The sequence below is a fragment of the Megalopta genalis genome, unplaced genomic scaffold (genome assembly GCF_051020955.1).
Source record: "Megalopta genalis isolate 19385.01 unplaced genomic scaffold, iyMegGena1_principal scaffold0020, whole genome shotgun sequence".
Taxonomy (NCBI): domain Eukaryota; kingdom Metazoa; phylum Arthropoda; class Insecta; order Hymenoptera; family Halictidae; genus Megalopta; species Megalopta genalis.
The window spans coordinates 652,550-668,093 of NW_027476090.1; the positions used below are offsets into that span (position 1 = coordinate 652,550).

The 15,544-nt window shown below is 38.4% G+C and overlaps 2 protein-coding genes across 22 annotated transcripts in view; one reads left to right on the forward strand and one right to left on the reverse strand.

Annotated features, from left to right (window-relative positions):
- Positions 1 to 1,156: 1,156 nt before the first annotated feature.
- LOC117218901 (uncharacterized) lies at positions 1,157 to 10,025 on the forward strand. 3 transcript variants are annotated; one of them, XM_076527420.1, is made up of 10 exons: positions 1,157 to 1,443; positions 2,590 to 2,709; positions 2,832 to 2,949; positions 6,028 to 6,182; positions 6,318 to 6,505; positions 7,826 to 7,924; positions 8,021 to 8,111; positions 8,218 to 8,363; positions 8,823 to 8,955; positions 9,557 to 10,025. In XM_076527420.1, exons 1-10 carry the CDS (start codon positions 1,303 to 1,305, stop codon positions 9,605 to 9,607), a joined length of 1,242 nt encoding a protein of 413 aa, XP_076383535.1. In that variant the 5' UTR covers positions 1,157 to 1,302; the 3' UTR covers positions 9,608 to 10,025. The 3 variants fall into 3 exon arrangements, with proteins under 3 accessions (XP_076383535.1, XP_076383536.1, XP_076383537.1); XM_076527421.1 differs by lacking the exon at positions 6,318 to 6,505 and having other exon boundaries at positions 6,028 to 6,274; XM_076527422.1 differs by lacking the exons at positions 6,318 to 6,505; positions 7,826 to 7,924 and having other exon boundaries at positions 6,028 to 6,274.
- Positions 10,026 to 10,029: 4 nt separating this feature from the next.
- The window catches only part of LOC117218896 (rap guanine nucleotide exchange factor 2), a 470,857-nt gene continuing 465,342 nt past the window's right edge, over positions 10,030 to 15,544 (reverse strand). For all 19 annotated transcript variants that reach the window (XM_033467621.2, XM_076527418.1, XM_076527419.1 and 16 more), the window contains one exon: positions 10,030 to 14,895. In XM_033467621.2, coding sequence (XP_033323512.2) covers positions 14,864 to 14,895 — 32 coding nt within the window. In that variant the 3' untranslated portion in view covers positions 10,030 to 14,863. The remainder of the gene's footprint in view (positions 14,896 to 15,544) is intronic.

Below are 15,544 nucleotides of genomic sequence, written 5' to 3' on the forward strand. Positions count from 1 at the left end.
CGCGAACTCTTATTTTAGACGCATTCGAAAACGCGCAACCACCGCTTCTCCGATCGGATCCAATTGCCTAAAATTAATTTAACGGGCGACATTTAATAACGAGACAGGAATCAAAATCCGCGATTGGTTAAATCCGGGCCTTACAACCACAAATTGGTTCAGAAACCAGTGCGATCATTTCTGTGTATCGCAACGTAAACTCAATTACTATATCGATATCGTCTGCAAAGTTTTTTTTCAATGAATTATTGATTAATGTAAAATAACGTTAAACATTATTTCGAAGACTGGAACTCAAAATAATTTGCAAGGACGAAATAAAATTTCTGAAAAATAATTTATTAAAATTATCAAGAAGTTACGGAACATATAAAATGAATATTTACGTTCCACTGTATTTGTGATACTAAGTTATAAAAAACATAGGGACTATATATATATAATATATAATATATAATATATATTATAATATATTTAATATAATAATATACTATTATTACATAATAACAATTACTACTAAAATTTACTACTACACTAGAATAGAAAGAAATATGTATGAAATAAATGTACTAATTTACTTAAAGAGACTGATGTGAACGGCAATATGGATCACTGAAAAAATTTGTCTTTGTAAACAATACAAATTTCGTCTGAAATCTAGTGACCCGTATCGCTGGCGGAAAGTTAATAATTTACAAAAAGAGGGCCAGAACGTAGCCAAATTAAGACGAACGGGACTCGTCACAGCTTCGGACAACCACTTGATCATTTATGTATAATAATTGTCACTTATATTTATAAAATTTTTAAGAAATCTGTTATTATACGAGACAGATATGAAGAAACAAACAAGCATTAATTTTTTTACTCTAACATTAGAATATAGTGTATTAAGGTAATATTTCCGTACCATAAACTGGGATTCGCAAAGCACTATTCTTCACTAGGAATACTTCGTTTCACCGAAGACACCGATCATTCTTGAGTCATGTCCGATGAAGAATAATATTTCTAAGAAAAACGCGTTCATACACATTAGCTGCGACATGAAACCAGCGAAGTAATTTCTGCCGGTCCCCACCGTGGCAAAACAGAAAAAATACAGGGAACAAGCGTTGCAATTATCGATTCTTTTAACATTTATAGTTTCCGAGCGGAAATCTACGATCAGTGTAATTTACGATCCATTCCGTTTCGAATTCGCGATGGAAACTGAACAGCATGTATAAACTATAATGCCGAGGTGTAATCAGACGTCGCTACAAAATTCCATGCGCATAAAGTTCTTTACTACCGAGCGAGATGGATGTGTTTCGAGAGAGCTATAGTACTTATTGCTTCGTGTTGTGCATGACTGGACTCTGGCCCGATGACGAGTCTTTACTAACGAGAATACAGAGGGTGGCGTTTACTCTGCTCATTATCTCGTGTATAGTGGTCCAGGTAATGAATATTAAACTTGCAATGCGGCGTTTCGTCGACAGAAAAGTTTGATTAAATTCTGATAAATTTATCTAACGAGAAATAAGTTGCCGACTTTATTGTCCATCGTCAAACTTTTTTTCCAATAGTGTTTTATATGTATAATTACGGAAACAATGAGTGCAGATAAGTGTCTCAAATTAATGATTAATATTAATTTGGCTATCATGTTTTTTAACTACACGATTTCTACACATTATAAACATTGAGTTAATACAAAATAGTAGCTGTCAGATGATTTGACTTTTCTTTAAATTTCAATGCACAATTGCAATATATAGGGTAAGTCGTTTGACACATTCACATTACTGTATATTGTATAAAAAATTATATACACTATTTATATAGTTTTTATATATATTATTATTTATATTATTTATATAGTATTTATATATATGTTATTATATATATATATATATATATATTTTTATATATATAATATATTATATATATTTCGTACAAAAATTGTTTGGTACAAAGAGAAGCACAGACCGCAACAATTAATTTCCTGCGAGTTTCCTTTTTTTATCAAAATACGAAAGTCGCTTGACTATAATATGAAACACTCATACACGTGTATGTATATAATGGACAACATTTTAAAGAATAATAACTTGATAATCATTAATTTCTGAACCGTTGCACTTCGATAACTTTTTATTCTGTATTTTTATTCTGGCTTTCGAGTGGCACCATTAAATGTTGCACAATATAGTTAAAAAAAAAGTCAAGGTTATTTTTATCATATTTTGATAAAGAAAGGAAAATAGCAAGAAATTAATTGTTACCGTGTAACACTCGTCTTTATAAGAAACAACTTTATGCAACATGTAGTTTACAAGAAACATTAAGGCGAAACAGTTGAATGACTCACCCTGTACATGATACAATTAGTATTTGTAACCAATGAAACAACAATTGTAACGTAAATAACTTCGAAGTTCGAAGTTCGTCCAAAAATAGTTTTTACCTCGAAAAGACAGTTTCATTGTTGATATTGGATTTCTCTTGGAGAAAAACAGGAGTGGGACTGTTCAGATTGTTCAGTGAAAAATGTTTTTTTGTTCTCGTTAATATTAAAATCTACTAAAATTAATCATTTTCTAGGCAACAACGTTAAAAACGGCTGAATTGACGCTGTACAATGCACTTATAATGTTATCGTACAGCTTTCCGATGATACTATATTTTCTACGATATTCGTGGTTTGTGATGAATATTTCCGAAGTAAGTTTTCGAAAACGCCTCAGCCTTCTTTTCATTACAGGAGAAAACGCCGGTTTAATTGTTGAATTTCTAAGCATATTATTACGTCTGCGATTTTAATGTGACTTGTCACGTGACTTTAGATACGAGCCGTGTTCGAAAGTATTGGAAGGGATTACAGTACAATGAAGGATCCTCTCGAACTGGGGATGTTTATGAAACATATGGCAGAAACGAGACGTGTTATCATGGCATACATAGGTAAATACAGATATTTAATAGACGGATTTTCTTTACGCCATACCAGAAATGTATCGAATTATTGATACCAAGAAAACATCTTACAAACATGCTGCAAGTGAAATAATAATATATTCCAATAGTTTGTCCGTGATCAAAAAATTTAGTACACACTATTTTAACAATTTGACTGAAAATTAATTTTCACGCTAATCTACACATCATATCTTTCTATTGTAATTTAATTTGGATCTATAAAAGATGAATACATAGTACTTTATACAGGGTGTCCCACAATTATTTTAACAGCCGAAAATGAGGGGTAGCTGAGGTCATTTGAAGTAACTTTTTCCTTTGCGAATTTACAATCTGTGGCTTTGTTTACGAGTTATTAACGAAAAATACTGGCCAATGAGAGGTGACTGTGCGAGGGAGAGGGTCCGCGAGAGAGTCCGCAGCACGAGGCTTTGACAGAAGGTCGGGACGGACTCGAACCGCGTTCGAAGTATTGAACAAGTCACAAGACGAGAACTTTCCGGATTTTTTTTACTACATAACAGTGATATTTTTAAGAAAAACGCTGTTCACCTTTACTTTAGAACGTCTGAAGAATATTCACTAATTTTCGGACTCGAAATAATATGTAGTTTAACCGTGACAGCCGTTTTAATTTTCTGGTGTGCATGACACCTTATGTGTACCATATGAAATTTTTATGCAAGGTGTACAGTGAAGATTAACAAAGTTCGTAAATGATATTTTAATTTAAATAATTCCGTGTACGTACAGAATTCAACGAATGATTCGCAAAGCTGATTTAATAATAAATAATCGCGTTAAGGTACGTAAAGGATTTGTTTTTTAGAAAAATATGAAGAATATTATCGATAAGAAACTCACCCATTTAGTTGATGATGCATTTGCTGACTCGTACGTACTGACCTTGTACAACGAACAACGAATTCGAGGGATACTGTCGGTGGAACCTCTGGTATGGTTATTTGCGAAGTTCACTTACACTGCACTGTCACCAAACACTGATCAGTTATTTAATCACTGATAATCCGAATCACTTGTGGATATTTAAGAAAGATCACTGTGACTCGTTCGCGGATAATCGTTTATTCGACGCGTTCGTTCGGAAGTCGACGTTTCACTGCCGAAAAATTCAGGCCTTGACTGTGGGTCCTTGTTGTTCTTCGTTCGGCCGTCCGAGGAAATGACACTCGATACCATTTTCTTCGCACGGCCATTAATTACGTTCTAAGAGCGCAGGGTGACAGCGGGTCGGACACAGTTTACGTCTCGGCATATCTTGTTTATTTCATTTGGCGGTACCCTGCGCTTCGAAGAAAATAGTATCGGGTGTTATTTCCTTGGACGGCCGAAAGACGAACGACAAGGGCCCACGGTCGAGGCCTCTATTTTTTGGCAGTGAAACGTCGACTTCCGAACGAACGCGTCGAATAAACGATTATCCGCGAACGAGTCTCAGTGATCTTTCTTAAATATCCACAAGTGATTCGGATTATCAGTGATTAATTAAGTGATCAGTGTTTAGTGACAGTGCAGTGAAAGATCAGCTGTACGTTGTACAAGGTCAGTGCCCTTCGACATCATGAATTTCAGCCAGCAAATGCATCCTCAACTAAATGGGTGAGTTTCTTACTGATAATATTTTTCATATCTCTCTAATAAACAAATCCTTTACGTCCCTTATTTATTATTAAATCAGCTTTGCAAATCATTCGTTAATCTTCACTGTACACTTTGCATAAAAATTTCATATGGTACACACGAGGTGTCATGCACACCAGAAAATTAAAACGGCTGTCACGGTTAAACTACATATTATTTCGGGTCCGAAAAATTAGTAAATATTCTTCAGACGTTCTAAAGTAAAGGAGAACAGCGTTTTTCTTAAAAATATCACTGTTATGTAGTAAAAAAAATCCGGAAAGTTCTCGTCTTGTGACTTGTTCAATACTTCGAACGCGGCTCGAGTCCGTCCCGACCTTCTGTCAAAGCCTCGTGCTGCGGACTCTCTCGCGGACCCTCTCCCTCGCACCGTCACCTCTCATTAGCCAGTGTTTTTCGTTAATAACTAGTAAACAAAGCCCCAGATTGCATTTTCGCAAAGGAAAAAGTTACTTCAAATGACTTCAGCTACCCCTCATTTTCGGCTGTTAAAATAATTGTGGGACACCCTGTATAATATAACCATGTGATTTATGCGATTTATGTCATACAACTTAACTTTTAAATTCGAAGTTGATCAAAGAAATTGTTTCAATTTTATGCAAGGAGACAGGCTAGTGTAAATATCTCGAAACGACGACGCCATATAGCGTTATACTAAAAGTCGGAAAACTCTTTAATAAAGTAATAACTGATTATGTATTGCAATTGTCGCGAAACCGTATCCCAATCTTGCAAATTGCGTTTAAAGATTTAGGCGGATCTCAAAGTTTCACTAATATTCAGGGTGTCCTAAAATTATGGTACTTTCAGGTTCTTCAGCTCATTTGAAGCAACTTTTTCCTTTGCGAAAATGCGATCCGCAGCTTTGTTTACGAGTTATTAACGAAAAATAGCGACCAATGAGAGGCGAGATCAGCTGGCGCTCGGTGGCCGAGCCAATGAGCGGAACTGGGCTCCTCTCGCTCGTTGGCTCGGCCCGCCTTGCGCCAACAGAGCTGGCCACTCATTGGTCAATGTTTTTCGTTAATAACTCGTAAACAAAGTAGCGGATCACATTTTCGCTAAGGAAAAAGTTGCTTCAAATAACCTGAGAAACCCCCATTTCCAGATTACGAGACATTTTTGGGACATTCTGTATATCTTATTTCGACGCAAAATGTTGTTTATGTATATATATTAAATTACTTAAACATTGCTGTAATTTGGTTAATACAATGAAATTGTGGAAACCCACAGCAATATGATTCTTTTTCCAAAAAGCGATCGGACTCTTCCAGACTTGCCTTATTATTTCGTTCGACGTTGCCTTTCTCACGTACCTCGATTCTATAGATATTAATTAATGAAATTTTATTTCGTGTAGGAATAACAATAAAATAATACCGTTGCGGATTTTAGTTCTAGCAGCTCTGATAGCAGCTTATATAATTGTGGCAATACTGGTCCCTACAATACTACACTCGAAACTTCAGCTTCGTTACCTACGCATGTTTGGGTTCTTTTATAACGAGGAGAACGCACAAACTGATTGGGTTGGCCTGCAGCTTGTATTGGTAAGCGTGTTAGGTCAATTAGCGTTAGTAGGTACGGAAGCGTCGGGTGCCGTTTTCTCTGCCTATTTGTGTGGATTATTTGAAATCACCAGGTACGTTTGAAACAATTATTTTCATATATCCTTTCGTATACAGATTCATTCTATTCAGAGCGTACGAGCCCACTATACCGACAGAAAGAATCATTACAGCACCGTCAACCCTCATTCTACATGTCTGCTAGAGAGTTTCACTTTCCACAACTGCTTTCTTTTCTTTTGCACATTGTATGAGCGGATTCATGCAATGTGGCGCAAAAATTACAACGGTATTCAAGTGGCACGGTAAAAGAACTACATTATCACAGTTTCGCGGGGAAAGTCGTAGTCGTAGTATTAAGAGGTCGTTACAATAGGAGGTCACTTGTTATGCGCGTGGCAAATTAATTCACAAACATCTACGGCTGCGTTTAGCATATGACGCGAGAATAAACAATTCGATGTAATTTATAAAATTTCACTGTAATACTCATTCATGACTTCCGTATTTCTGTGAACACCTGACGTGTTCTAATAAGAAGAAGTCGCAGTCGTTGGGCCACCGTTTTTGATACAAGTTTTCCTGGTTAACATAGAGCAACAATTAGCCGATCCATACTTCGACTATACCGACAATACTCATTACGTGTGAAGATATCTTACATTTGAACTTTAAGAATAAGAATGAATAAAAGCTCTGAGTTTGCCTCATTGACAAGTCACTTCATTGACAATCAATTCACCAACACGATTACAGCGACAATTATTTCACTGACACGATTATATCGACTCATAATTTTGTCAACAATATGCAGATTGTCCCAAAATTATGGTACTTTCGGGAAATCGGGGATTCCTGAGGTCATTTGAAACAACTTTTTCCTTTACAAAATTTTTCTCCGAGGCATCGTTAACGAGTTATTAACGAAAAACGGTGACCAATGAAAGGCGAGCTCGGTTGGCGCGAGACGGGCCGATCTAACGAGCGGAGGAAGCCCAGTTCCGCTCATTGGCTTGACCGTCGCACCAGTTGAAATCGTCTCTCATTGGTCAACGTTTTTTGTTAATAACTGTTGAACGAAGCCACGGATTGCATTTTCGTTAAGGAAAAAAATTGCACTCTGTATGCTCACCGACATATTTAGATCAAATAAAAGATACTTTCTCGACAGTTGTAGTTAAATTTTGAATACGTTTGTGTTACATTCGGATTATTATACATTTGCGTAACTTCTCAATGTCGGGTTAAAGCAGAAAATATTTTGTATCTATCCGTGAACAATGCGGCGTCGAAATATGACTTATTGTGTATCGAAAATCAACATGCAAGTTCAAGCATAATAGAAAATAATAGTATTCATTTAATTGGTTTATAGAATATGCAATCAATTCTGCCAAGGAAAATTAAAATCAGCCACGCAGCTCTTTCCCAATATGAATAAGAATATTCATATAAAGCATATTTGAATAACTGCATCTGTTTCGCGAATAGAGCAACAACGAGTTTCAATCAATCGTAGGATTATACCTGCCAAATGTTTATTCACTGATATTATGTAAATATACAGAAAGTGAATCATTCAAAAGAGTGATATTAAAATCGTCCATTTATGTTTATTTCTTCAGTCATCGAGTGCACGCTGCAGTCAAAGATGTGGCAAATTCTACTTCATCAAGACAAATAGACATACAATCAGCCATACAAATACACCAACGAGCTGTCGAGTTAGTATCTTCATTCAGATATTAGAACACAACATTGTTGGTGTATGTTTTGCTATATTTTTATCGTGTCTTTGTATCATAAATTTGCTAATGAAGGTTGGCCGCACAGCTCGGCAAATGCATGACGTATTCGTATTTAATGGCGATCGTGGCAGTCGTCCTCTCGTTTGCTGTGAACTTATATCGTGTAAGCATTGCCGGAAGTGAGTAAAAAGGATTCGAAAATCGCTTGAGATTATTCTGAGTTAGATCAGCGAATGGATCGTAACAAAACTGTTTTCACTATGTAACAGCTTCTTCTGGCAGCTAAGAACGCGGACGACGTGGAGAACCTGTTCTTTTCTGCATCCCTCACGCTGTCGCATATTTTAATTATGTTCCTAGATAATCATAGCGGCCAGAAACTGGTGAGCACTAGCGTCGAAGTTTTCCATGAAACGTAAGTTCGTAATTTTTATCTAACCCTCGAGCGTTTCACAGTGCGACAATTCCGTCCATTTCCTGTTACTAAATAATGAAATTATCGTTTCTTTTCGTTTATTTTGCAAAATGGAATTCTTTAAATTATGAAATTCAAAGCGAAGTCCATAATGTTGCTTTGAAATGTTAAACGAAAATGGACGAAGCATTATCCTAGGATAATTTTTGTGCAATCATGTCTGGGACACGTGCGAGGGCTAAATGAAATTTTTTTAACGACGTTGAAGAAAATGAAACCGAGTCAATCCGATAATAGTGGGAGAATTATTCGCGACTTCCAATCGATTGGATAGAATTTACATTAAAAAATTAATCAATAGCTGTAAATAGAATTGCGGATAATTGAATAAACTCCCACTGCTGATAAGAAAGTACACGTATTAAGGAAGTAATTAAACGATCCTATTCAATGAGACAGATATAACTCGTTGTGGTACTGCATACCGCCAAGGTCGCAAAAACTATTGTTATTCCTGTTAATGAGAAGTATAGAAGAAGTACAATATAATTTTGCTGGTTTATTCGTTCCATGTTACGAGGGTTTCTCGATGGTAATTCATCACTTTTTTAACTGATTCAGAAAGGAAAGTCTTCAGAGTTGATGCTCATTTTTTGATGAGATTTGGTACAGTGATAGAGCTTGTAAAGTTGAATCCAATGATACCCAATTTGGGGGGTAGGCGGTTTATAGTTCTTGAGATAATTAATGTTAAAGTTGCTAATACGAGGTGAGAAAGACGCACTGGATTACGCAGCGTGGCCCCGCGCGGCAAGAAGTGGGGGATGCCCCGGCTATCGCATCATGCGGAGCACCCCCCACTTCTTGCCGCGCGGGCCTTGCTGCGTAATCCAGCGCAACTTCCTGGCCTTTTATTAGCATTATTTATTAACATTAATTATCTCAAGAACTATAAATCGCCTACCTCCCAAATCGGGTATCATTGGATTCAGCTTTACAAGCTCTATCATTCTACCAAATCTCATCAAAAAGTGAGCGTTAACACTGTGGGCCTTCCCTTGTCAGAGTTGGGCATATTTTATTCGAATAAATTATTCTAATAAAATCTTATTCAAAATGTTATTCGAATAATGTCCAACTGTGATCTCATCAAAATTAACCGCGGTCCACAGTTCAATATGTTTCTGTTTCAGCTAATGAGTTCGTCTTTCTCATATTTTACTGTTCTGATCTCGGTGCAGTGAACCATTTCGAAATATCCACCGAGGCAGTAGTGACTATAAAGGATCGGAATTAGAAAGCACCCACTGTTATAATTAACCTGCTATAGTACATCTCCAAAATGTTTTCTCGACGAAGCCTCGTGTGTTATCATCGTTTGATGATTCCAGCTGTGCGGTATCAGTATTCTTGCTTAATTGTCATTATATACCTTCGAATCGTTTTGTCGATATTTATACGTTTCCATCTAAAAGTCTAAAAACATTAAATTTGTATGATGCTAAAGCTATGCACCGAAATGTATAAATATATTTTCGATTAATAAAACAAGAGACAATTGATGCAGTATACAATGTACGTATGTGGCTAGTTTGGCAAAAATATCACGCTGCTCTACGCCAGGGGAGAACGGGTTACGAATAAAGTACAATGAACCCTTTACCAATCCTTTAGTAGCTTATATATTGTTCGACTGGGATTTTACAGGTGTACATTAATGGGAACAACATCTATGTGTGACTCTTGGTAAATACAATCGGAGTTTGTGTCCGTCACGCTACAAATCGTTTAATACGTGTTCGATACAATTTTAACCACATATTATAATCGGTAGACTTTATTCCTATACATACGGTAGACAGATATACAAAAACATTGTATCGTACAAAATAGTAGCAGTATATCACCAACAGTTTCGTTCCCAGGGATTCTTCTCTCGCGTGCGGCATCTGTCATTGACTTCTACAATCATTGCTCGAGTTCGATAAATACTGATGCAATTAAATAGGAAATCAAATTATCTATAGCATAGAGAAAAGTTTCGCCGTCGCATCCTACATAATTAGTCTGGACACGATAATTTTATTATGCTTTGCGTGTATGTATGTTCGAAATTAACGGTTTCAAACCACAATCTAATTAATTACTCGATTACGTTGTTAACATTGCGATATTTATATAAAATTAAGACCAACTTTGAACAGCTTTTGACCAACTTTTCAGAAATTAATCTATAAAATTCTGAGTTTGTTATTTCATTTAAAAAAAGTTGGTGTACAAGCTATCTTTTTAATAACTTCGTTTCAATGTAACATTAAAATAACAATAGAAACTAAGCGATTAAATGGATGGATAGTTTAAAGCAAAACTCTTTCACATAAAATATCTACGATTTTATTAGAATTCTCAGGAACTACGGGAAAAGTGATTCACGATTGTCGTTATGTAATTGAAAGAATCGAGAACAGAAGAGTCTACTAAAGTCAATGATACATACCGTACACAAAGAGATTTGTCGAAAAAGGAGAAATCAGGTGAAAACGCGAAAGATGCGCGTTCGATACGCGTTTATGTACAAAATGAAGAGAAATGTTTGTTAACAAACGTGTTTCCGCAGAACTTCGCTCGCGTTTCTTTCTCTCTCTCTCTCTCTCTCTCGCCCTCTCTCTCTCTCTCTCCCATTTTTCCATTAGAAATCATTTCTGGTTTGTACTGTTTTGTCTCAATTTTCCGTTTCGTCGAGAAATAATGATAAGCGAACAAGAGTTGGCGAAGAAAATAGGACAGCGAACAACGCTTTCCAACAGAGCCAAAAAAGAACGTGGGGAAACGTGTGTGTGTGTGTATATGTGTTTTCGTGTGCATGCGTGTGTGCTTTAAAACCAAATCAGTCGAAATGTTGTACTATGATCCAAGTTTTATTAAACAAATTAAATACAAAAAGTTTCCTGCATTTTTTCTCTCGTGTAACTCGCGGTTTGGACCGCAATTGCAGTCGCTCCATTCTCGAGGTTTGTATAAATAATTAAAACAATAGGAGAAAAAGGGGCAAGGAGTATAAATAAAAATAAAAGAATACAGGGGTGTCGTGGAAGAAGAAAGTTCAAGGCTTATCCACATATTGTATCTTTTTTTTTCTCTTTCTCTCTCTCACGCACGCTATTTTTCGTTACTCTCGGATAAACTTTTTTTCACGGGCTCGCAGTTACACGAACACTACGACAAGGTGAATCATTCTCGTAAAATTAGGGGAAAAAAGGCTTGAATCTTTGCAATTCAAGACGAATCTCTCTCTCTCTTTCACGCTCTCTCTCTCTCTCACTCTCTCCGTTTCGAACGCTTTTTCCGTCCCTCTTAAACTCTTTGCGTTCCCTTCAGTTTGATCATCCGTCTCAAACGGCTGAACATTATTGCTCGTCGGTTCAACACAGCTTAGAAAACTACACATGGTGGCCGGTATGAAAGATATCTCGTTGGTCCGGTGAACACTGATCACTGTCCCGCGTGGATCATGATCGGGGCTCATCGATCCGCATGGCAGAGGATGGAAAAGCGTTCGACTTCGATCTATTGAAACGCTGATAGATCAAAGTGGTAACGGAACCGCGTTGCTCCGCGAATACGTTGGCAAAATGTTCCATGGAATGAGTCGCGTCTATGAACTGCTACGACGATACGAACAGAGGGAAGATCTCCTACAGCCGGTTACAGTGTGAGAAACGCAAAGAGTGTGCGTGTGTGTGTGTGTGTGTGTGTGTGTGTGTGTGTACGACGAAAGAGAAACGAACGGAAAGAAAAGGTGGGTAGTTTCCTCGGTCTACTTCGTTTTAGTTCCCCTTCTACTCTCGGATCACGGAAAAAGCTTTCGCGTCAATGGAACGCTGAATACAATCATTTAAACAGTTTCTGCGAGAACGTTGGATTAAGAATATTTTTAAAAGTCGTTAGGATATGTACAAAGAGATATTAATATGAATATGCAGTAAATGTCACTGAGTCCGCGGTGTGTCAGGGAACGGTGCCATCGTTTTCTAGACGAGTCGCCGCCTCGTGTCCCCGAGACACGACGGACGTGGTCGAGGATCGACACGGTGTACGAAGGTGTCTGGGTGTTTATCTATCGTTTCGGCTCGGGGGGCAGTACGTGGTATATCGATGAAACGTCCGTGGAAGCAGTCTGTTCGGGGAAGCATAATCGGCCACGAAACACGGCAAGACACGGTGGAATGTTAACAACGGCGGAAGAGGTCTGAAGCGCCGCGTCGATCCTCGAGGCCTCTGTTCCGCTTCTGCGCGCCTTTTCTGGCAGACCAGTTTCGCGGGAGATGTGCCTTCCGACGGTTAGGCCCACTCCGGTGACCGCATTCATTCTCCTACACACGAAGTCCACGATTCCCTTGGTTCTCGCCGACAAAGGACTCGAGCGGCTTGTGCATACAAACGGACGAGAAATACGAATTTAATCAGTTTCTTTTCTGTTCTTTTTTTCCGAGCATTCTTACGATAAGATAAGAGTCAAACGGGCGAAGAGAAACGATATTACTTCGACGAGAAAACCAGCCGCGCGCACCACCTTCGCCTCATTTACGACAACGCGATCATCTGTCTCGGTGGTCCGTCGTCTTGCCAATTCCGTGACGATCGTTCGTTACGTCATGGCGGACTTCCGATCCTGCGCCACTCGCATCTCTCTCTCTCTCTCTTTCTTTCCTTTCCTCTTGCTCGTATAGCGCGGATATACATATAGGTATATTCATATTTATATATTTATATAATATATTTATATAAAACTAAGACGTACCGTGATACTGATAAAATTTCGGAAAATATGAGTTCGACGAGTCGCCGTCGGAGCGTCCATCTTCGATCGGCGGCAGAGCGAATCGAGAATATCGAGATATATATATATCAGTTTATAGCCAGATCTAAAATTCGTTTCCGTTTATACATGCAGTAAAAATAAGTTGAGCATACGCGATGCATTATAATATAGACTTTGCTTTTCGTCATCTCGTATATATCCTGAAACGCTAATACCTTGTTGTATATCGATCTTCTGAAGATTTCTCTCACACATATACACACGCACACGCGCGCGCACGCATTCTCTCACTACATAATCATTTGACTTCCTCGTCGTTCAATCCGCATACATAATTAGACGTCCAACACGCACACTTACGATTGCTACACGCGCCGTAGCCGCCTTAATAAGAATTCCAAAAGTCCAGGAACAGTACTTTCGATCCCGTACCTATCTCTCAAACGCCGCTCGTGTTAGTCTTTGAAAAATACTTTGTACTTGATCGAGTCAACGGTAAAATTCAACACACATCGAAACCGTAAAAATCGGAGCTCCCAACGATTACGAAATTTCCATGAACGCGTTCGACATATGCCAGTCAAACCGGAATGCCAGTCAAAGCGAAATGAAACTGCGTCGAGTGCTCTGCCGGCTTGAGACCGCTCGTTCTTCCTGCGACAAGGATAACAAAGGACGAAGCTCGGAAACGTGGTGACTAAAACCTTAAAAAAAAAACGCTCGCTACACCGGCAGACGCTGTATACATCGAATCCGAAACGGAAAGAGAAGAATGGTCGACGTTGGATCCGTAAACAGGTCAAGAGTTCAACATCGACGCGTCGGGTGATTCGAGGGTCTTTTTTGGGGGGCGCGTATCCGATCCGCTTTGCACTGAATTTCGTCTCTGTCTCGTAATTATTCTTTCTCGCCAATTACACTCTACGATTAAACGCTACACTATGTACACCAAGTTATGCTTAATCTACAAGTTGAGGGGGGGGGGTCGTGATTGGGATTAGCCTAAAAAGTATATAATACAGGACTCGCCGTTGTTCGTACTCCCTGCGGCGATACGCGGTATATATAACATCTTTGGACTCGATTTATTACACATTTATGTATATAGAATATTACTTTACGTCTGTTTTCTTTCGCGTCTTAGTCCCGCGAACTTCTGTCGCGTGCAACAGTCAAACGTTCGCTATCAGTCCGATCGAAAAGTCGTCATTGTCTTTTCGCTGTTCCCTCTCCTCACTGCAAGCCATCGAGGTACACGTTCCGTAGATTTCTTTCTCCCGCGTTTTTTCTAGCATAGCTCCCGAGATTCTCGTTTGCCTGCAATTATGGAAGACGAGCACTCCAGGTCCGCGTTCCAAAAGCTTCTCGGAGTTCCGGGATCTTCGAATGCAAAAACATCTGGGAAATGCTGTGCGTATCGGTCCGTATTCGTCCGTATGCCTTTGTACCCTTCGTCTTTGACGTCCTCCGATGAATACAGTCGCCTTCGGGACACTCGTAGAGGTCCAGAATTCCACGACCCGTACCGACTTCCTTTTCTTGTTCACGTGGACAATTAGTTGGTCCGGTACTTACGACTCGCAACGAATGGATTTATTTTCTTTGTTTTGGGGAAAGACCAAGTTGATGATGACACGACGGATTGGATGACTGGAACTCCTTCCGTGTCACAGATCGATTAGACCGCCGATACTTGGGCGTCCTCGTCATCTGAAAAATTTGGACGGTTGCTATAGTCGTGTCAGACGCAGACGCTGGGTCTGACTGCCAACTCACGTCGTCTACCTTAGCCGAATCTTAACACTGATACCTGCGCATTCATTATTACAGACATTAAAAAGAACACACTTGTGTGGAACTTACAGATGGCGACCTCCTTCTGTACAAGGTTCAGTGAAATCATTGCAGTCGTAAATAGGTGTATAGAAACCAGGAATTGCAGTAGCTACATAGAATTAAATTCGGATGTGGAGAATATCTGTGCTTAGACATTACTACCGAAATTGTAATCTCGCGAGAATATTGTCGGAATTGGACGCTGGAGTCTTCGTGTTCAGATTTTAAGCTTCCAAGCTTTGATAACATCTTTTACTTATAGAAAACACAGACAAGTAATGTACACAGGCAGCCGAGTTTGAAATATTTGAAAGAAAAATAAAACGGATGGAATGTGTAAATATGTTAATATATAAAAATCAGTTACTATATGTAGACTAAAAAATATATCAGATTTGTGACTACTATAACTCATTATACTATCGATTGGTTTTACACAATAGAATGAATCAATCTCTATGGAAGCTGGTTCAAATATTAAATCTCTAATATCTATTATTCAAAATTAAGCAATTGATATATT

Coding starts and splice junctions, on each gene's coding strand:
- LOC117218901 (XM_076527420.1), top strand. CDS start 1,303: ATGGATGTGTTTCGAGAGAGCTATAGTACTTATTGCTTCGTGTTGTGC. Junction 2,950..6,027: donor TGTTATCATGGCATACATAG/GTAAATACAGAT, acceptor TGCGGATTTTAG/TTCTAGCAGCTCTGATAGCA. Junction 6,183..6,317: donor TTGGCCTGCAGCTTGTATTG/GTAAGCGTGTTA, acceptor TTTCGTATACAG/ATTCATTCTATTCAGAGCGT.